Source organism: Elephantulus edwardii, unplaced genomic scaffold (genome assembly GCF_000299155.1).
Source record: "Elephantulus edwardii isolate Elephantulus edwardi_28Jun2011 unplaced genomic scaffold, EleEdw1.0 scaffold00186, whole genome shotgun sequence".
NCBI lineage: Eukaryota > Metazoa > Chordata > Mammalia > Macroscelidea > Macroscelididae > Elephantulus > Elephantulus edwardii.
Window position 1 is genome coordinate 523,730 of NW_006399936.1, and position 21,289 is coordinate 545,018.

Sequence of the window (21,289 nt, forward strand, 5' to 3'; positions counted from 1 at the left end):
CAACAAACGAATGGATAGAGAAGCTGTGATATATTCACACAAATACTATGCTGCATTGAAAAACAAGGAACTCATGAAATATAAAAAATGGGTGACCCTGGTGGACATTATGCTGAGTTAAATATTTCAGTCCCAAAAGAACAAATACTGCATAGGACAACTGTTGTAAAGCTGGACTAACATCACGGTTAAGGGGAAACTATGAGGGGATAAAGAATATATACTGCATTGAAACAGATGAGGGAGAGAACTGTTTAGGAGGAATATATGATTAGGTATTATTATCATGACAATAGTCCAGAATGAAAGTTGCATAGTGCAGTGAACTGCAGGAGGATTGTATAACAATAAAAGAATTTTTATTTATTTTTTTTTTACTTTTCAAAGAGAAAAGTGAACTGGGAGGGAGGGGTGGACAGGGAAGAAAGTGCGCAACAATCAATGAATGGAAATCCAAAGACTCTGTAAACTTTCATGAAAAGAAAATCAAAGGCTGCACCCTTCCAGTCTTTAGAAAAAGACATTATGTTAGGAAAGCTGAAGGGTCAGATAAAAAGATATTCCACAAGATGGACTGACACAGTGACTGTAACAATGAGAATGGGGCAGGATAGAGAAAGATTCACAATGGCTAATCTGTTGTTCCAACAACATAGAGTTCTATTGACCTAGTGGATAGAAAGTTATGCTACCTTTTGCTGAAGGAGGGGCAATCTCCTCCTGTACCAGTCGGATCTGACTCAATGGTACACACACAAAAAACAGTAACATTTTTTTAATAAAAAGTTATGCTACCAAGCCAAAGGTGGGTGATTTTAACACGTGTCCCGCAGGCCTGCTTTTAATTGTTTTTGGTCAAACATTCATCTAAGTGGTATAGCACTGGTCTGTACATTTGCTGTACAGAGGTAACCTGTGGTTGCTGTGATGCTAAACACTGTGACACTGATGTGTCAAATACAATAATGGTTACCCATAGTGGACAGTGTTTGGTGGAGAAGTGCAACAATGAATGAGTGGAATCCTCAGTCTCTGTAATCTTTCATTAAAATTAATAATAATTTTTAAAAAGTAAAAAAATAAAACAAAACCACCAATCAGACTTGGAAACAGGAGTGGCATCCACTTTGGAAATAGCTTGCTTCAGAAACTCTATGAACTTGGAGAAATAATCAAAGTTATACAAGTGTTCAGGTCTTTCGTTCATAGGGTTACTGTGAGTCATCTACCACTCGATGGCACTTAACAACTTAGTTGTTAACATTCACATTCACAGTGTCACTATGAGTTGTAGTTGACTCAATGGCAACAACATGCCTATGAGAGAATATAGCTTCCCCTAACTACAATATCTCCTATTAAGTCTTTATAAGGAGTAATGACTTATAATGGCTGTTTGTTTTACACCCCTCTTCATGAGAAAAATATGTTTCATATTTTCTGTTCTATAAAATATTGAGGAGTAATTATTATTTTTTTTTGGTGTACCGCTGAATCAGATCCAACTGGCACAGGAGGAGATTGCCCTTCCTTCTTCAGCAGAGCATCTGGTGGATTCAAACCATATGCTTTTGGGATGACAGCGCAGCTCTTGCCTCTAGGCCACCAGAGCTCCCTGAGGAACAATTATTTTAAATTCTGTGATATAAAGCAATGGAGGTGAATAGAAAACTAAAGTTCTTTCAAAACAGGAAAACCATATTATATTCACTTAGGCAAGCACAAGGATCTGGTGGTGAAAAATCAGTGTACTCAGTAAATCAAGTATTACTCAGGTATAACCAAAGATTAACATATACCTGCAGTTCAATTTCACCCCCCTGAAACATAACTATGTGTTTTCTTAATCTGAATAAGTTTTACAACATTGATATAATCTGGTACCCCAAAGAAACACTTATTCTGAGGGCAATTAACTTGACAAGGAGCTAAAATAGATCTTTTATGAAGTTGGGTTTTGTTCTGAAAGACAAAAACCAAGACAAGACACAGGAAGATAACCTTGAAAGTATAAACTTGTAAACAATAATGGATAAGGATCTACAGATCCATTTACAAAATCCCCAAAATTAGAGAACTATATAGGGTTGTGGTTGTCGATTGCATTGAGTCGAGCGTGACTCACAGTGACTCTATGAATAAAAGACCTAAATGCCTTTCCATAACTGTCGTCATTTCACCAAGTTCATAGAGTTTCCAGAGGCATGTGGTTTAGGAAGTGGATGTCACTCCTGCTTCCAAAATCTCCAAAATTAGAGAACTACAGGGGCAAGAAAGGGAAGAAAAAAAGGAAGGAAGGAAAGGAGGGAGAAATTATATATATGTCTGTTGGACTCATAGCTGAGCCTCCAGCAGATTTTCGGAGGCTGCATATCACACAGGAGTAGACAGATCTGACTGGTACAGGAGGAGATTGTCCCTCCTTCTCCAGCAGAGAATCTGGTAGATTCGAACTACACGCCTCTAGGATAGCAGTGCAGCTTCTTGCCACTAGGCCACCAGAGCTCCCTCAGATTGTGAATTTTAAGCACTTGCCTTTGAGCTGGCCACACAACTCCTGACCCCCAAGGCCACCAGAGCTCTTTATGCTGTTTGTTAGGCAACTTTTGACTTCTCTTTCTCCTCCCCGGCCCTCAACAACAGTTGCACATGCTGAGTCCATGAAGGTGCTAGAGAAAGGTTTGGACAACTTGAATGGTGTTTACAACATCTTGTTGTATGTCATTGATGACCCTCCAGCAGGTTTTCAGAGGCAGTCAATCACATGGGAGGAGACTGCCTATCCATGCAGCTGGTGGATTCGAACCACCTGCTTTGGGGATTGCAACACAGCTTCTTACCACCAGGCTACCAGGGCTCCTATAATACAGAGAGCAATTTAAAAAGAAAATAAAAAGTTGAAGGGAATCACTGAACCAGTAGAGCATTTATGTCCTCTTAAGAGTGACACTCCTTGTCATCAATTCTGTAAAACTGTAGGAGAGAAAGCTGCCAACGACAAGGTGAGAGGGGACAAGGTCAACCACTGCTCCCACACCCCACTCACCCCTCTGACGGCGGTCCCGCGTCCCTCGCGTCCATCTCACCGTACAGCAGGTGGCCGGGGGAGCTGCATGGCGGCCACAGGCCCTTCTGGCCTCCTCTGTGCAGAGAGGATGCCACGCTGCTCGGGGAGGACGAGGACCGCAGGGTCGGCATTGGGGAACCAGCTGGGGGAAGACAAGAAGGGAAAGGGCTCCCACCACGCTCCTCCATGGCCCGCCTCCCTCTACAAGACAGTCGTTCTCTTTCTGACGCTCTATCATTAACAACAACGAATTTCACATCCCAACTCGCAGGTCCTGCATCGGCTTCTTTAAAATACCTTTATTATTATTATTATTATTATTATTATTATTATTATTCAGGTGTTGAGGACTCTCCTTCATAGGTTCGCTATGAGTGCCTGCGACTCGACGGCACTGAACAATTATTATTAAACCTTTATTTAGCAATTTATTATTAAACCTCTAATAATTTATTATACCTTTATTTAATAATTTATTATTATTAAACCTTTATTTAGTAAATATTTATTTATTATTAAACCTTTAATTTATTATTTTTATTATTAAATTATATTATTATTATCTCTTTACAAAACAGACTCTATTTAAATCGCTTTCTCTGAGGCGCCAGGCGGATTCACACCGCTGACCTTTCCGTTAACAGCGCAACACATAAGGCACACCACCAACGAACTCCTTAACAATTAAAAAAAAAATCATAAACAACCAACTTCTAGTTCTTTATCGAGGGTATGGAGACCCCCATCTCCAAAGACAGTGGCTTCGGGAGAGACCACGTCCCAGGAGCGGCTTCAGAGACTTGCCACGGGCGGACTGGAAAACTGAATTCAAATAAAATAAAAGCGAACCAAACACCCGGACTTTTCACTCCTGACTCCACCCCGGGAAGACGGGGTGCAGCCGGGAAGCCCAAAGAGTAAAGGGAAAGCTTGCGTCCTCTGGTTTTCCAGAAGGGCCACCGCGGATCGAGGATTAACCGCCAGCAGACGCTCTGGGACTGGGGTTCAGGGCGGGCGTCTGTGAAGGAGGCTCCGGAGGAGGGGCGCCCCTAATCTCAGGGGTAACCTGGGGCCTCAGAGAAACCTCACTGTCTGAACCCGAAAGAATGACTTTTGGCTAAACAAAGTTGAGGGAAAAGTCACCGCCTCAAGTCTCTCTGGTTTCTGAGTTCACGCCACCTTCGCCATAAACGCCACTTTCCTCTCAGCCAAAGAAGTCAGAGGAAAAAAAAACAAAACAAAACAAAAAACGCGGGAAAGCACGAAGTGCGCCTCACGCCGTCGCAAAGCCCCAACGGCTCGCCCCAAAGCGGCAAAGTGTCGCGAGGCTTGGGAGTCCCGGAGCCTTCGCTCACCACGTTCCGGTGACGCTGCTCCCGCAGCCTCGTGCCGCCACGCGCTCCCGGGCGTGCAATCCCGTCACGTGGGCTCGGCCGCGCCCGCCGCACCGCCTTTCCCTGCTCCACCCCGCCCCATCTGACCGCAAGTCCTCCTACCATTGGTTGGTCTCGGAGCTAGACAAATAGTAACCCCTTCAATCTACTTACTCTACTGCCATAGGCTGGATTCCACCCAGACTCCGCCTCTCGATCCAGATCGCCACGCCCCTGAAAACGAGACCGCCACGCCCCCTAAGAAAGGCGACCACGCCCCGCCCCCTCGCCTACCACCTTTTTTCAGCTGTGTTCCGCCTCCTTGCCGAATTTCCCTATTGCATTGGTTTACAATCTTACTTGACCACGCCCTTAAGCCCGGCTCTTTGCCATTATTGGTGGCGCCCCGCCTCGAGCCCCACCCCCTATCCAGCTCCCGGCTCCCATTGTCTCGGCAGATGCTTCACGGTCCATCTATATCGTGCTCTGTGTTCAGTTTTGGGGGGTCGTGCTCTTTCTCTGTTCGGCGGCGTTGTCCCAAGGGGGGAGAACCAGTTTTTTTAATTTGGGCATTTCTTCTTTCCTCTTCTGCACGCACTTTGCTGTCCCAGGACGGCTGCAGTGATGTCTGTGCTGCGACCTCTCCTGCTTCTGCTGCTGCCTCTGTGTCCTGGTCCGGGTCCCGGACCTGGGATCGAGGCAAAGGTCACCCGGAGTTGCGCTGAGACCCGGCAGGTGCTTGGGGCTCGGGGATATAGCTTAAGCTTACTCCCTCCCTCTCTGATTTCAGGTGAGGATAAAGGCTAGAGAATTGGGGGCGAGGGCAGGGGCGGGTCCTCCCCATCTCACAATAACTCTCTTCCCTTTCGGAGTAACCGTTAACAATCTTCTCATCCCATAGTAATTGTCTCTCTTCCTGTAACTTCATTACCGAGATCACAATTATCCTGCTGTTCACATTACAATCTTTTTCCTCCGCCCCCACACCAGGAACCCTTTTCTAGTAATTAGTATACCCTATACACACAGCCCAGTAAGTTCCCCTCCCTCTCTATGTTCATGAAGTCCTTCTAAGATAATGCATTTTTACTCACCAAGAAACCTTATTACTCCAAATCCCATTCATCCCGTAGATGCTGTATTCTAAGTCCCTAGAGGCTGGTGATGTGTGATATTGGGGAGGGTAGTCAGAAGGCCCTCTGGCCATTCATTTGGCCCTTTAGGGCAGTGGTAAAATAGATGATCCCATGGTTAAAGAGAGTGAGTGGGCTTGGAATGGGTGAAGAGACAGTAAGGAGGGGGATAGGTTCAGGTGGGGGATGAGGGAACAGACAATAGCAAAGAGAGCAGATAGGTAGAAAGGAAGGAAGAGCCCCACAGATAAGTGAGTTGTTGTGTACCATCGAGTCCCTACCGACTCACAGCTGACCTTCCAGTGGAGGAATTTCATGATATGACTTCTCACCATTCATTCCTCTGTTCAGGTGAGCACCTGCGGGTCTGTCCCCAGGAATACACCTGCTGTTCCAGTGAGACGGAGCAAAGACTGGCCAGGGAGACAGAGGACACCTTCAGAAGCCTGGTGGAGGAAAGCGGTTCCTTCTTGGTCCACACGCTGGCTGCCCGGCACAGAAAATTTGATGGTGAAGACCTGGGATCCCTAAACCTGGCCTCACACCTCTTTGTGCTCATGATCCCAATAAGCATCTTATCCTGGCTTTCTCATTCATTCCTTGGGTACTGGGCCCCTCCCTAGCCCTGGGGCTTAGCCCTTTATGGTCATCCCAGGCTCTCTTTAGGGCCCTGGCCCCTCATTCCCAGTCTGGTCAAATATCTGAGACTTACTCTTTCTAACTCATTTGTCTTCCCCCCCCCCTTACCCCACCCTTCTTATCTCTGCCTTTTCTATCCTCCTCTGGCCTTGTCTACACCTCACACTCCTTCCTTGCATTTGTCACAGAGTTTTTTCGGGAGCTGCTCTCCGCATCTGAGCATTCCCTGGCCCAGCTTTTCTCCCGCTCCTATGGCCGACTGTACGCTCAGCACGCCCCCATTTTCAGTGGTCTGTTCTCTCGGTTGCGAGGCCACTATGGAGGGACCAGTGGGGGGTTGGATGATACCTTGGCTGATTTCTGGGCACAGCTCTTGGAGAGAGCATTCCCCCTGCTGCACCCACAGTACAGCTTCCCCCCTGATTACCTGCTCTGCCTCACGCGCCTCGCCTCTGCTGCTGATGGCTCTTTGCAGCCCTTTGGGGACTCACCCCGCCGCCTCCGCTTGCAGGTGAGGGGCCCCTGAGACCTCAGCCACCTCTTACCCTCCCTTTTATGCCCCAGTCATACATGATCTGGTGACCCTTCCTTTATGCATCACAGCTACCTCTGTCCTTCATCTTGGGTTGTCCCTCGTTACCTGATCAAGTGCTCCTAAGTCTTCTTTTGTTGGATGTGTCCCACCCCGATTCTGTGCCCCAGTTTCATACAAATCCCTGACCCACTCACCAGCTCCTGACTCTCAAATTCCTTTATACCAGTTCCCCCCAAAACTAACCCCTGTGCTAACATTCTGACTTCTGGTTCACTTAAACATGAAGTAGTCACTGATTTGAGGAAGATTTTAATTTCTCTCATTTAATTGTCACCATCAATCTGCTAAGCAGATGGTGGTATCCCAATTTTCAGATGAGAAGAACTGAGACCGCCAGAGGTTAAAATGTCACAAATGGTGGTGGAGCTGTGCTTCACACTCAGGCCTTCAAGTTCAGTGTTCTAATACGCTGTTCCCTGTATAATTTCTCCATCTCTTCTCAAACCCCTTTCCCCTTAATCCTTTGAGACTATAATCCCTGAGGGCCTTTCAAACCTACTTCCCTACTAGATATCCCTAAACTAGCACCCTAGATAGCCTTCCAAACCTACCCCCATTCTTCTGACCGCCCTCGAAGGTAGTCTCTTGGTTCTGGTCTTGATGGACCCACCACTCCCTGGAGTGTTTCTTCCCTTCTCTAGATAACTCGTGCTCTGGTGGCTGCCCGAGCCCTTATCCAGGGTCTGGCAACTGGAAGAGATGTGGTCAGCACAGCACTTAAGGTTAGAGGGGTTCCTGGGGACAGAGAACCCGGGGAGGGAGAGGTAGAACTGAGAAGTGCTCCGTGAAAGAGTCAAGTGTCAGCTGGCAGGAGAGACCTCCTATCCCTGATGTCTCAGGAAGGAGAGTTGGAGTGAAGCGTCTCTTGGGTCATGATCTGTGACCTCTGACCTGCCCTCTGATGACTCATATCCCCCAGCCACCCTCCAGGGGTGCCCAGGAGTATTGTCCCCCCACCCCACAGACCCCAGAACCCTTCTATGGCTTCCTCTTCCCTATGGATAAAGGTCAGATTCCTTACTTGGGCTTCCAGGCCGTCCCCTCTAAGGTCCATCTTCTCCCTGACCTCCCACCCTTCCCTCCTGTTACTTCCATCTAGACTTCCCCCACCGCCCTCCAATCCTCCTCACTGCCTTCCCCCTCCCCACCTACAAAAGACTTACTCTTATCCTTTGCTCTTTTCCTCGCACCACCTACTCCATTTCTGGTTCCACCCCTCCCTTGAAGCAGCCCCTCAGACCCTCATCTCAGAGCTGTGGCAGTCTTGTGGTATCTCCTGCCCTACATGGTCACTTAGCCTAGACACTCCCACATGAGCCAGGGAAGGAGGGTGGGACAGTCATTTGTTAGTGTCTCTCAACACCTATCTTGGCTGAGGGCAGCTGTGGTGTTTGAGTGACATTCTCTTGCTCTCTGTCCCCAGGTGTCCATGTCTGAAGGCTGCAGCCGAGCTGTCATGCGTCTGACGGGCTGCCCCCTTTGCCGAGGGGTCCCTTCTCTGCCACCCTGCAGGGGCTTCTGCCTCAATGTGGCCCGTGGTTGTCTTAGCAGTGGGGGACTGGAGCCTGACTGGGGGGGCTATCTGGGTGAGGAAGCTATAAGGCAGAGGCTGCCTTGGTGTGGAGGTTGGGGGGATCCTAAAGCCAGATTTGAGGGAGACAGGAGACAGTTATCCTTTGATAACACCTTGCTCTTTCCTCTAAGGCCCATGTGAGGTTTTATGGGGGAAGCCTCATTCCCTGTGTCTAGGTGACTGTCCACTCATGTCACTCTTTCTCCATTTCCTCCCTTCAAGACGCTCTCCTGCTCCTGGCTGAGAGACTCCAGGGCCCCTTTTCCTTTGAGCTGGCAGCTGAGTCCATTGGCGTGAAGATTTCAGAGGGTTTGATGTTTCTGCAAGAAAACAGTGTGGGAGTGTCAGCCCAGGTACAAGGACGAGAAGGCTAGGGGTGACAGCTTTGGAGTGGATTACAGTAGAGGGTACCAGCCTGGGTTCTAGGAGAGAAGGGTGAAGGTGGAGTGACAATATGGGGTGTCTGGGTATCTAGAGAGACTGTGGGCTTCCCAAGGGGGTGAGGTATTGTGGAGATTGCAGTGTTGAAGTGAGGAGAGTGTTGGAGAGGTTCACTTCAATGGGTGCAAGGCTGTGTGTGCGGTCAGCTCCAGTGAGAGAAGCCGATGGGCAAAGATCCATGAAAAGTGCCCTTTCTTCCCTGTGCCATAGGTGTTTCAGGGGTGCGGGGGGCCCTATCCAGCGCTGACCCGCACCCGCCGAGCCCCGTCGCCCCGGGAAGAGGCAGGCCGGCTCTGGACGTCAGGGGCCGAGGAGGAGCGCCCCACCACGGCGGCGGGCACCAACCTGCCCCGGCTGGTGAGTGAGGGTGGGGCGCTGGCCGGAGTCCGAGGGCTCATCCCCTTACACTGGCCTCTCGCTTTCCTTCGCAGGTGTGGGAGCTCCGTGAGCGGCTGGGCCGGGTAAGAGGCTTCTGGACCGGGCTGCCCCTGACGGTGTGCGGGGACCCGCGCATGGCGGCGGACATCTCGCAGGAGGCGGCTCCGTGCTGGACCGGAGCGGGACGAGGCCGGTGAGCGGCCGGCGGGGCTGGCTGGGGCGGCGGGGCGACGCCGAGGACGCGCGGGTGGCGCCGCAGCTCCGGGCCTGCTCTGCTCGCAGGTACCTGCCGCCTGTCGTCGGGGGCTCCCTAGCGGAGCAGCTCCATAACCCAGAGCTGGAGGTGGACGTCTCGGGGCCCGACCTTCCGACGCGCCGGCGGCGGCTGCAGCTCCGGGCGGCCACGGCCAGGATGAGGGCGGCCGCCCTCGGACACGACCTCGATCTGCAGGACGCGGGTGAGACCCCGGGCCGCGTCCCCCTCCCCCGGGACTCTCTGCTTCCGAGGCGCGCGGGGTCCTCGGCTCCACCCCGCGGGGTCGGCGTGAGCCCGCCCCAGCCCCGCCCACGGCCTCGAAGTCCCGCCCCTCGGCGCGCAGTTGGCAGCCTGGCCTCTCGGAACTCTTAGATTGCCTTAGATTTCCTCTCACATGTTGATTTAACACACCTTTATCAAGCGATTATCTCAAGGATAGAGGAGACCAAATGATCAGTGAGAAGGTTTCTACCCTTACGTTCTCGACCTAAGTGAGGAAGACACAAAAACATTCCCACAGAGCAGCAGGAAACATGTTATAATGGCAGTGGGTGAATAAGAAGGGTGGGCAACTCCAGGGGTGTGGGGAAGGGGTGTGTGTGTGTGTGTGTGTGTGTGTGTGTGTGTGTGAGAGAGAGAGAGAGAGAGAGAGAGAGAGAAAGTGAATGTGTGTGTGTGTATATATGTATGTTACGTTTGTGTGTGTGATTTGCCAGCTAAGCAAGGGACAGTCATTCATAATTTTACTCTCTCCGTCTCCGCCTCTCTTTGCCCCACCCACCCGAACCGTCTGTTCCTTTGCTTCTCTGCATCTGTTTTCTCTGGCTTTTCCTGTTTATCCTCTCTCCCCATCTGTTTGTTCTCTTATTCTTTACCTGCCTCATCACTTTCTTATTCCCCTGGCTGTCTGATTTCTCTTTCCCCTTCTCTCTCGTCTCTTGTCCTCCCTCCCATTGCTCCTGGTCTTTCTCCCTCCACCTATTCCCCCCTCCATTACATTATGTGTTTCTCTCCTCTCTCTCTCACGTTCGTTCTGCTTGCGAATCTCTCTGCTTGTGTATTTCTCCCTGTTTCCCCTTTTCTTATTTGACTTCTTTTCCCTTTCTGCAGATGAAGACGGCAGTGGCTCCGGAGGGGGGCAGCATTACGCTGATGACTGGATGGCAGGGACAGCAGCAGTGGCCCCCCCAGCCCGCCCTCCTCGCCCTCCTCGAAGGGACAACCCTGGGGGCAAAGGAGGTGGTGGTTCCCGCCACAACCAAGGCAGGAGCAGGAGTGGGGGGTCGCCTGTTGGTTTCCGTACCCAACCCATCCTCCTCCTCTTCCTCTCAGCCCTGGTTCTGCTTGGACCGCGATAACAGGGGATGGGCGCCCTAGCATCAGAAGGGTTCAAGGCTCTTTCTTCTCTTCCCCCTCATTTGGGTCTAGGGAGGAGTTGAAGGTGCTTTCGGAGAGGGTGGAGACTGAGGTGAATGGCTGGGGCCCCAGATCCAAAAGATTCCCATTGGCGGGTGGGGAAGAGGGTGTTCACATTTCTCCCCCAATCTGGTAAAGGTAAGAGGGTATTTATTTAGAAGAGGAGGTGTGGTCTCCATGCCCCTAAGTCTGGGGCTAGTGGTCACTCATAAGAGGGAAAAGGGGAGGATTTGTAGAGTTACATTTGGGGGTGGGTTTTGAAGGACTGAAACGGAAGTGGGGAGGGATGGAACTCAAATAGGGGGGGTATCTGGTCTCAAATGGACATGACGTCCGGGCTAATGGGGTACAGGGGAGGGGAGTGGGGATGTCAGCATCTATAAGTCTGACTTCTGTTGTTGACTTTCTCAGTATCAATTTCTTAAACTAAAATACAAAAAAAAAGTTCACCCCGTGACTCCTGCCTTCCTGAGCCTTCCGTGTCATGTCTCAGTGTTCACTCAGTGTTTATTCTGCAAATAAATGCTTAATTTATTGGACCCCTCGTCTGACTTTTGTGCCTTCAGCCTGGCAGACTTCCCTGAAATCTGATTTTGTGACATCTCCTTGTATTTCTTGAAACGTATTCCCTGCATTTGCATCTGGGCAGCTTACCACCCTCTGGGCCCCTATGTCTTCATCTGTAAAATGGGGAGAATAGAGAGACCCAAGAAGGACCTGTGGGAAGAAGCACCATGTCCCTGGAGTAAAGCTCTTTAACAGGAGGTTTTAGGAACATTGCACCACTGTCCCCGGCCCTCTGCAGGGGGGCCTCGGCTCCCGATGTGTCTGTCTGTTACCTATCACGTTGCTGACAATGTCAGCTTTCATCTCTTGTCACTTTCTCCTTTCTGTCACCTGAATGCGTCTTTTGTTCTGTAGTAAGCAGGGAGAAAAAAAGGATCTAATTGATTCCTAAGTGTGAAAGGAGGGTGGAAGTGGCGTCTTCCAAGGGCCAACTAGGGTAGCTTGAAGAAGAAAGATGAAGAAGGGAGGGAGCGAGGAGAGAGGAGGGCGACATCAAAGCGTGAGCAGCTGCAGCCACTGGCGGGACAAAGAGCGAGGGAGGGGAGGAGCCTGCGCGGAGGAGAAAGTTTGTGGGGAAAGTTGAGCAGAGCAAGGAGGGGCCTGGCGGTGGCTGGGGTGGGCCGAAGGCCCGACCCCAAATTCCCCACTGCTCCCCACGTGTGCTGGTGAGTAGGCAAGAAGAGACGAGGCTGCAGCTGAAGGAGAGACCCTAGAATTTGTGAGGGAGGTGGGATTCCAGGGTTCAGGGAACCCTGACAGAGGGCAACAAAGGACTGGCAACAGGCAGAGCAGTCCACCAAACTGGAAGGCACCGCGGGCAGAGGTGGGGGAGTGAGAAGGGGATCGCGCCGGAGGAAAGAAAAAGGAGAAATCAGGGCTGGATTCTGAACGCCGCGCTTGGAGGAAATTGGGAGGTGATGTCGGAGGGGGCGGGTCGCTGAGTAACAAATGCGGGTTCTCTCTGAGGTCCCCTCTGGCCCACCAGGAAGGAGGCTGTCAGGTCTTGCCGGTGGGGACAGGCCGTAACAGTCAATTGTAATCTGATGGGGTGGAGCTGGAGTCCCCCGCGACTGTGAAGCTCCGGCCTGGGAAGGAACTCCCAAGTTTGGTGTTTTCATCTTTCTCTGTCCCTATCTTTGTATCTCGAGTCAGTCCTTCTCTTTCCCTCTAGCCCCACCCTCTCGATCTCCTCTCGCTGAACCGATGGGACTGGCTGCTTCTGCTGCTGGAGACACGGTGGGGGGTTGGTTGTCTGGGACATCAGGACTTTTTAACTAACCTCATGCTGGGACCCCTACTAGCTAAGAGAGATACTCCGATTGACGATGAGAAGGCTGGCTCTTGCTCCTCTTGAGAAAGTTCTGTTAGCCTAACTTCTCTCCCTCCTACTGAAATTTTTTTTAAAAAAACAAACCCACTGCCTTCGGATCATTCGTAACTCATAACGACTCTGTCTGAGCCTCATTCGCAACATGTGGCTTTCCCTCCCATCCTCTTATCGGGCTCTCCTTCGGCGTTTGTCATCGGTGGTGGCTAACGACTCCCGAGGAAACCAGATCTGGCCTTGCACCCTGTTCGCTCCTTGATCTGCTATTTTTTGCTTCCTCTCGCTGGTGCACAATTCATAACTGAGGCTCCACTTTTCTCCTCTTGTCATCTAAATCCCTGAGACTCTGGGAGGAACAGAAGAAATTAGAGCATTTGAAATGGGAGGCAGAGGCTGACAGCAGAAGGTAGTGGGACCACCTAGCTAGTTCCCCTGCTGGGCCTCCCTGAATCCAGCTGCTGCTACATTTGGGAAGAGAGGGCTCTGCCCCTCTCCTCTGGTCTCCTCTCCTTCCCCCTCATTTCCCTTCTAGACGCTGACAGAGGCAAAAATCTGCTAACTCAGGGGGCAGACTCGACCAGGGCTGTGAGCAGGCCTGGGGAATAAACCTGGATCGACTACGTGGCTACCCCAGGCTCCCTCTGCCCTGGTTCCTCTCTAGCATCACATGGGCCACCTGGGCCCTCTGTTTTCTACCACCAGGACAATGCGGCTCTGGCTCTGGGGGCCTCGGAGCCTAGGCGTGGCTCTCGGAGTCTTCATGACCATCGGATTTGCCCTACAGCTTTGGGGAGGCCCCTTCCAAAAGAAGTAAGTTTCTGACCTTGCAAGGGGTGGCCCACATCCCACTTGGGGCTTGGACTCTTGGGGAATTCAGAGAGGAGAGACAGAGGAGGGACCATGTCCCCCTCCCCCCATCTGTTCTCCACATGTGTAAGGGACAAGACACTTCTCTTGTGTCTCTGCAGGCTACCTGGAGTTGGGCTTCAACTTCGACCACCCTGGTTCCCATCCCAGCATCCAAGCAGCAACCAATCCTGTTCACCTCAGCAGCGGCTGGTGTTCCTGAAGACGCATAAATCTGGGAGCAGTTCTGTGCTGAACCTGCTCCATCGCTACGGAGACCGGCATGGGCTACGGTTTGCCCTCCCTGCCCGCTACCAGTTTGGTTACCCAAGGCTTTTCCAGGCGTCCAGGGTTAAAAATTACCACCCGCAGAATGAAGAAGCTGAGCCACCCTTTCACATCCTCTGTCATCACATGAGGTTCAACCTGAAAGAGGTGAGAGCTCTAAGGGGAACAGGTAGAACTGGAAAGAGATGAGTTCATCCTGTTATTGAAACCACTGACAAAGGAGTCAAGGGTCTAGTGACAAAGGAGTCAAGGGTCTAGTGCTACCCAGGGACTATCTCATCATAAAGCTGGAGACCACAAGGGTGGGATTTCCTGTTCCCTCGCTTCAAGTTTCTCTTTTCTATTATTTTCTGGGAGTCAGATGCCTGATCATTTCCCATCTGACACTCACTCCAGTTCTATTCTATGACCAAGGTAGTCCCCTGCCAGCCCCGACCCCCTCAAACTCTGCATGTACTCCTTACCACTTTTTATCCTTTCTACTATCATCCCAGGATCCTTCTTCAGCTACTGAACTCCTCTTACTGTGTCTGCCATGAAAGAGATTAGCTATACACCAAGCCCAAGCCCTAGGCTAGGCTCAGCCAAACACTTAGGCAGAGGCCCAGTCCAAACCATCACTCCCCCAAAATCTTTATCCTGTTTCCATCAAGTTGATTCTGACTTACAGAGACATTGTAGGACAGGTTAGAACTTCCCACAGTCTCCAAGGCTGTGTGTATATATGTATGCAGACTCCCACATCTTTCTCCTGCAGAGCAGTTGGTGGGTTCAAACTACTAACCTCTCAGAGGGCAGCTAACTGCTAAGCCACTATACCACCAGAGTTCCTCTGACCCCCTAGAAATCTCAATGCTGATGGGAAAATGAATGCATGCCTTCACATAAACACACACAGACACGCACGCACGCACACACCCAGAACCTGTCGGCTCTTACAGAAAAGAAAATCAACTTGCAAATGAACACACTAAGGGAGGGGACAAACATTTATTGAATACATACCGAACGCTGAGTATTAATCTTACCACCACCTTGCAAAGGGAGGCATTTTAAGGGTCTAAACTAAACAGATGAGGAGACTGAGTCTCACAGAAATTGAGCAATCTGCTTCAGTTAACAGATAGAAAGTGGCAGGGCTATAATTAAACCCGGGTCCATCTACACCAAAGTCAAAGCTCTTTCCATTATAACATCATAGTACTGGGCGTGTAGTGTGTGTGTGTGTGTGTGTGTGTGTGTGTGTGTGTGTGTGTGTGTTCAGAGTTGAGGGTAGAACACTAATTAAAAGTGGTTTCTATGAAGAGGTAGGTTTTTCTAGTTCACACCACTATCCAAAGCCCCAAATGTGTGGTTCAAAGATTTACCTTATGGTTCCACTATCTTTTCAATTGTCCTGGTTGCTGTTGTTTTGATGACAACTTACAGCAATTCCACAGGGTTTTCAATTGCTGAATTTTCTGAAGTAGATTCTGGAAACTGATTGCTAGTTCTGTCTTCTGAAGTGCTCCTGGATACACTCAGATGTCAGAGGATTTAAAGACAGGCAAGACTTTGCAGTGAAGAGCAAATCAGGCAAAGTATTTGCAAGGACATGGTGGGACATGTGCGTATGTAAGGGAGGGAAGGAGAGTGGAGGTGGCAGAACCAGTTCAGCGGGAGTTGAGGAGACACCATCATTGAAGTTGGAACTGGAGAAAGCAGTGGCTCAGTCCTTGAGTCAGTGTCTCCAGAGGCATCCGTGGGTGGATTTGAACCACCAACCTTTCATTTAATAGTCAGGTACTTAATTAATGGTGACCCAGAAACTCTCAATGACTTTGATAACATATGGACAGAAGAGTGTGGGTGTGATCTAATAAACAAGATGGGTCAGTTCCCACTCTACTGTACAAAACACCATCACAACAACAAAGGGCCATCATGGAGTGTGACACAATGAAAATAACCTTTGAAGTCAGTTTCTCTAGAGGTTAAGATACCTTTCATTTAATTACTAGTCATTGAATAACTACCATGTCTTATGCTCTTTCACATTTTTTTAGGCGTTAATCCAGATACACAGGTGGAGAAATAAAGGCCCTGAAGTCAATAACCTGCCCCAAATGACACAATTAATGAATGGCAGGGTTGAGATTTTTTAAATTTTATTTTATTAATTTTAATGAACGTTTACAGAGATTTTGGATTTCCATTCATTTATTGTGGCATTTTTCTCCCTGCCCACCCCTCCCCTCCAGTTTGTTCTTCTCTTTGAAACGTAAAAGAAAAATTCTTTCATTGGTATACAATTCCCCACCACCACCACTCCACTATGCAGCCTTCATTCTGGACTCTTTTCATGACCATAACACCCAATCATGTATCGCTTTTAAACTGCTCCCTCATCTGTTTCAATGAAATATACATAATTTATCCCATTTTTCTCAATCTCACCCCAACCCTGGTGTCACTCCCATTCTACAACAGTGGCCCTATGCAGTATTTGTCCTTTTGTGACTGAGATACTTCACTCAGCATAATGTCCTCCAGGGTCACCCATTTTGAATAATATTGCATGAGTTCCTTGTTTTTCAATGCAGCGTAGTATTCCATTGTGTAAATATACCACAGCTTCTCTCCAGTCATTTGTTGATGGGCACTTAGGTTGTTTCCAACTCTTTGCTATTGTGAACAAAGCCATGATAAACATGGTTGCGCAAGGGTTGAGGTTTTAATCCAGTTCCATCTGATGCCAAAGTTGTTGCCTTCTGTCTTCAGAGACAGTCCCCAGGCTTTGTATCACTGGGAATACCCATGTTAGTGAAGAAGATCAAATGATATGATGAAGAGGAAGGGTCAGATTCAATGACAGATTTCCACTTCCGAGAAGGAGAACCATTCATAAAACCCCAGCCCAATGTTCTGATATGGATCCACCTGCCGGGTCTTATTACAGCCCTATCCCTACCTTCCTTCTTGCTGAGAAGTGAAGTGACATATCCCAACCCTCAGAGGACAATCTACTAAACAACCCTGATGCCCTAGTAACCTTTCCAGTGATGTCTCTTGCCCTCCAAGATGCCCAGGGTAGTGCCCTGCCCTTTACCCTTCTGCACCTGATCTGCCTGCCAGAGGCCTGCTCCCCAAACAGCATTTCTGTCATTCCCTCCTGCTCCCTCTTCGCTGTCAGTGACCTGAGAGCAGCTCTTTTCTTGAAGATGTGACTAAGAGTTCTAGAGTAGGTGTTTAAGAGGTGTTTGTTGGAGAAGGAATACAAAGTTTAGTTCCTAGAAGTTTACTGTCCAAGGCAGACAGAAAGAAAAGACTTTAAGAAAGGAATGTTCTTCTGGAGAAAATGACATTCCGATAATTTCTTCACATTCTTTATCTCCAGTAACTTTCACAATCACCTGAGAAGACTCCTATGCTTATCTTGGTTTTCCAGATAACCATGTGTTGCCTCAGAGATATTAAGTAATCTGTCCAAACTCACCCAGCTAGGGAGAGACAGCTTGTAGGTAGGGAGGGAATGTTTCCAGCAGAACTGTCAGAAGGTCTCCAGAAGGCTGGCCTTTCAGTGGGCTGGCTTCTGTTTTGTTCCTCCCTGACACAGTTCTTTTTCCCTTTGTTTTGCATTCTCTCCTCTGCAGGTACTTCAGGTCATGCCTTCTGACAGCTTCTTCTTTTCCATCGTCCGAGACCCAGCAGCTCTGGCTCGTTCTGCCTTCTCTTACTATAAATCTATCTCTTCAGCCTTCCGCAAAGCTCCCTCCCTAGCTGCCTTTCTGGCTAATCCTCGAGCCTTCTACCGGCTTGGGGCGCGTGGGGACCACTATGCCCGCAACCTGCTGTGGTTTGACTTTGGCCTCCCCTTCCCACCAGACATGAGGGCCAAGAAAAGAAATCTTCACCCCCCAAGAGACCCCAACTCTCCACAGCTGTATGTCCTGCCTTCTGGTGCTGGCCCTCAGGCCCAGACTCTGGATCTCAATGCTCTTGTCCATCCTGTGCTTACGGTTGCTGAAGGTCACCACCACCAGACGTCCAGCCCTCCTTCTTTAGATGCGGGGCCTTCGTCCTTCATCCAGTGGGGCCTAGCCTGGTTGGACTCTGTCTTTGATCTGGTTTTGGTGACTGAGTACTTTGATGAGTCGTTAGTCCTGCTGGCGGATGCCCTGTGTTGGGATCTAGATGACGTGGTGGGCTTCACGCACAACGCCCAGGCTGGAGGCAAGCCGAGCCTCCATGCTGCCAGGGAAGACAGGCTGACTGATGAGCAGCAGCAGCTGGCTGCCCGCGCCCGCGCCTGGAACAACCTGGACTGGGCACTCTACGTTCATTTCAACCGCACCTTGTGGACACGGATCGAGCAGTACGGTCAGAGCCGGCTCGAGAGCGCAGTGGCAGAGCTCCGGGCTCGGAGAGAGGCCCTGGCTAAACATTGTCTAGTAGGGGGCGAGGCCCTCGACCCCAAATACATCACCGACCAAAGGTTCCGCCCCTTCCAGTTTGGGTCAGCTAAGGTTTTGGGCTATATATTACGCAGCGGACTGAGCCCCCAAGACCGGGAGGAGTGTGAGCGCCTGGCTACCCCTGAGCTCCAGTACAAGGATAAGCTGGATGCCAAGCAGTTCCCCCATAGTCTCTCTGCTTCTCCAAAGCTTCCAGGCTACTTTCCCCATGGGCATCAGGCTCCATTGGCAGGTTAATGAGCAGCTAATCTAGGAGAGGAGCAATTGAACTGAAAGAAGAGAGCTAGAAGAGTAGGGCTCTTGGGCGGAGTTTGGGACGATCAGGTGCAAGTTTTGCTTCCCAGAGAAGGTATGCCTGCCCCCTAGAGGATGAAAGGACCTCTGACCTGATGCAGGCCCCCTCTGCAGGCCTTTACTATGGAATCCCGGTCCTTCAGGTCTCATCAGTTCTCTCTTTCCCATTCCACCCCCTCACGGGTCTGTGTAGCACTTTTAAAAGCCCCCTAGAGTGGCGACACATGGAATGAGCCAGAGAAAAGTTAGGGCGTGGCGGGTTAGAATAGCATGTCCATTTTTCCGTGAAAGAGATTATTGGGCTATGTTCATTTCACTAGGAAATGTTCATGGTATGAATAAATAATTTTAAACCTCTACTTGATTTATAGGGGGAGGGGGAAGGGAGGGTTGAGGGGTCTTCCAGAGGCTGGAGGGAGTCATTTTAATATGGAAGCACTTTTCCTCTCTAAGAAGACTGTGTGTTGTCTCTACTATTCCCCCCCCCCCAGTGTACTTTATTGATAGTAAACAACAATAAAATTAGGCTCTCTAGGCCTCTCCCACTCACCTTTTTTTTAAGGAATATGGGATAGAAACTCTGTTGAGGGTAAGAGATTCTCAGTTTGTTCGCACACTGAGTTATGGAAAGAACTCCCCAGAAATTGACAGCTCTCCTAGAGCGATTGCTGGAGCTGGTAGTTGAGGACTCCCTTATTTCTTAGAGGTCGTGTGGATCAACCACTTTGTGTTGTTGTGTACCATCAAGTCAGAACTAATCCGTAGCTGACCCTCCAGCAGGTTTCCAGAGGCAATTAATTGCATGGAAGGAAACTGCCCATCTTTCTCCTGTGGAGCAGCTGGTGGATTTAAACGACGTGCCATTAGGATTGCAGTGTAGTTTCTTAACACCAGAGCTCCATAGTAGGCTTTTGTTGTTGTTAGGTGCTGATGAGTACGACTCATAGCGACCCTATGAACAGCCATCCTGAAACCTGCCTATCCTGGGCCATCCTCACCATCCCTGAGACACTAGAGTCCATTGCTGAAGTGTCAGTCCATCTCGTTGTGTGTCTTCCTCTCCTTTGCTGACCCTCTAACTTTCCAAGGATGATGACCCTTTCCAGGAATAGCCTCATGTCCTGCACAAATATGTTTGCCTGTTTTTCTCCCATAGAGCAGGTGGTGGATTTGAACCACTTGCCTTCGGGATTGCAGCAGAGCTTCTTACCACTAGGCCACCAGAGCCTCCCGGGTGCTATAGCAAAATTGTCAAACCACCCTAGTTATGACAAAGCATTGTTGAGGACAATGCCAGCCCCAGAATCAAAAGTGGGAGTGTCACTGCGGATGTCAAGAGACCATCTCAGGGGAGCTCTGGTGGCCTAGTGGTAAGGAGCTGCAACTACAATCCCAGAGGTGCATGGTTCAAATCCACCAGATGCTCTGCCGGGGAAGGAGGGACAATCTCCTCCTGTACCAGTCAGATCTGATTTGATGGTACACTCACACAAAAATAATAAAATAAGATAAGATAAAATAAAATTTAAAGAGACCATCCCAAGTATTGCCCAGAATGCCTTTTAGAAGCCCCACTAATGTCTGCTTCACCATTTTCTTTACATATATACATATATATTCGTGTGTATGTGTGTGTGTGTGTGTGTGTGTATACCATCAAATTGGATCCGACTGGCACAGGAGGGAGATTGCCCCTTCTTCTCCAGCGGAGCATCTGGCGGATTGAATCACAAGCCTTCGGGATTGCAGCGCTTCTTGCCACTTGGCCACTAGAGCTCTCTACCTTCTTCTTGATATTGTATTTGGTCAGATTCATGGCCAGTACACTGAGGTTGGGGGACACAAAAGGCCACACTAATGAGTTTCCCAATCAGCTCTGGGATGACCTTGCCAACACCCTTGGTAGCATCAGTAAATGCAGAAATGATGTTCTGGGTAGCCTCATGGCTGTCACGCTGCAGTTTCTCAGGGAGACCATCTCCAGAATTCCAAGTGGCATGGATTGTGGTCATGAATCTCACCACAATGCTAAAATTGTCATGGTTGACCTTGGCCAGAGGGGACAAGCAGTTGGCACGGGAGATAGTGCTGATAATCTTGAGGAAGTTGTCATACTTCGTATGGTTTACACTCACTACAAGCAGGGGGAGCAGCAGTGGAAGGGGTCGAGATAATTATCCTTTTGGCATCTTATTTCAAGTGGGCTCCAAGCCTTTTCCAAGGATTGTGAAGACGTGGGTGAATTCCCTAACACATTCAGCACCAGGGATCTCTTTCCTGGAACATAGGGATTCCCGAACACATTCAGCACCAGGGATCTCCCTCCTGGGACATAGGGATGTGCTTTCCCTTGATGGTAAACATCTCAGTTCTTAGCCTTAACGGTGCTATTGGACTCGTGCAAATCATGTGGCTGCACAAGGGTCAGTGAACGGTCAATGATGGCAAGCAAACACCTCCTTTTAACCATTTAACCATTTGCTGGGACTAAAAGCAGTAGTCGTCCAATACCATCCAATCCATTTATCCTGACCTTCACTATTGTGCCTCTGGATTGTGGCTGGCACTGAAGATGCACTTCTGAGAACTTCAAGCGGCACAGAGAACTCTCTGCAAGCAGCCTGCAAAGCGGTGGGATTTGG

General features: G+C 49.6%; 3 protein-coding genes across 3 annotated transcripts in view; 2 read left to right on the top strand and 1 right to left on the bottom strand.

Annotated features, from left to right (window-relative positions):
• The window catches only part of STAG3 (stromal antigen 3), a 37,876-nt gene extending 33,310 nt beyond the window's left edge, over positions 1-4,566 (bottom strand). The window contains exons 1-2 of the mRNA XM_006896583.1: positions 4,331-4,566; positions 3,087-3,209 (exon numbers count right to left, since the gene is read on the bottom strand). Of these exons, the coding sequence (XP_006896645.1) occupies positions 3,087-3,209; positions 4,331-4,566 (359 nt within the window). The remainder of the gene's footprint in view (positions 1-3,086; positions 3,210-4,330) is intronic.
• Positions 4,567-5,064: 498 nt separating this feature from the next.
• Positions 5,065-10,813, top strand: GPC2 (glypican 2). The gene is made up of 10 exons (XM_006896477.1): positions 5,065-5,230; positions 5,925-6,083; positions 6,401-6,723; positions 7,449-7,529; positions 8,231-8,393; positions 8,603-8,733; positions 9,032-9,178; positions 9,253-9,392; positions 9,482-9,657; positions 10,566-10,813. Exons 1-10 carry the CDS (start codon positions 5,065-5,067, stop codon positions 10,811-10,813), a joined length of 1,734 nt encoding a protein of 577 aa, XP_006896539.1.
• Positions 10,814-13,432: 2,619 nt separating this feature from the next.
• Positions 13,433-18,590, top strand: GAL3ST4 (galactose-3-O-sulfotransferase 4). The gene is made up of 3 exons (XM_006896584.1): positions 13,433-13,575; positions 13,734-14,046; positions 17,532-18,590. The coding sequence occupies exons 1-3, from the start codon at positions 13,433-13,435 to the stop codon at positions 18,588-18,590; spliced, it is 1,515 nt and encodes a 504-aa protein (XP_006896646.1).
• Positions 18,591-21,289: the final 2,699 nt, after the last annotated feature.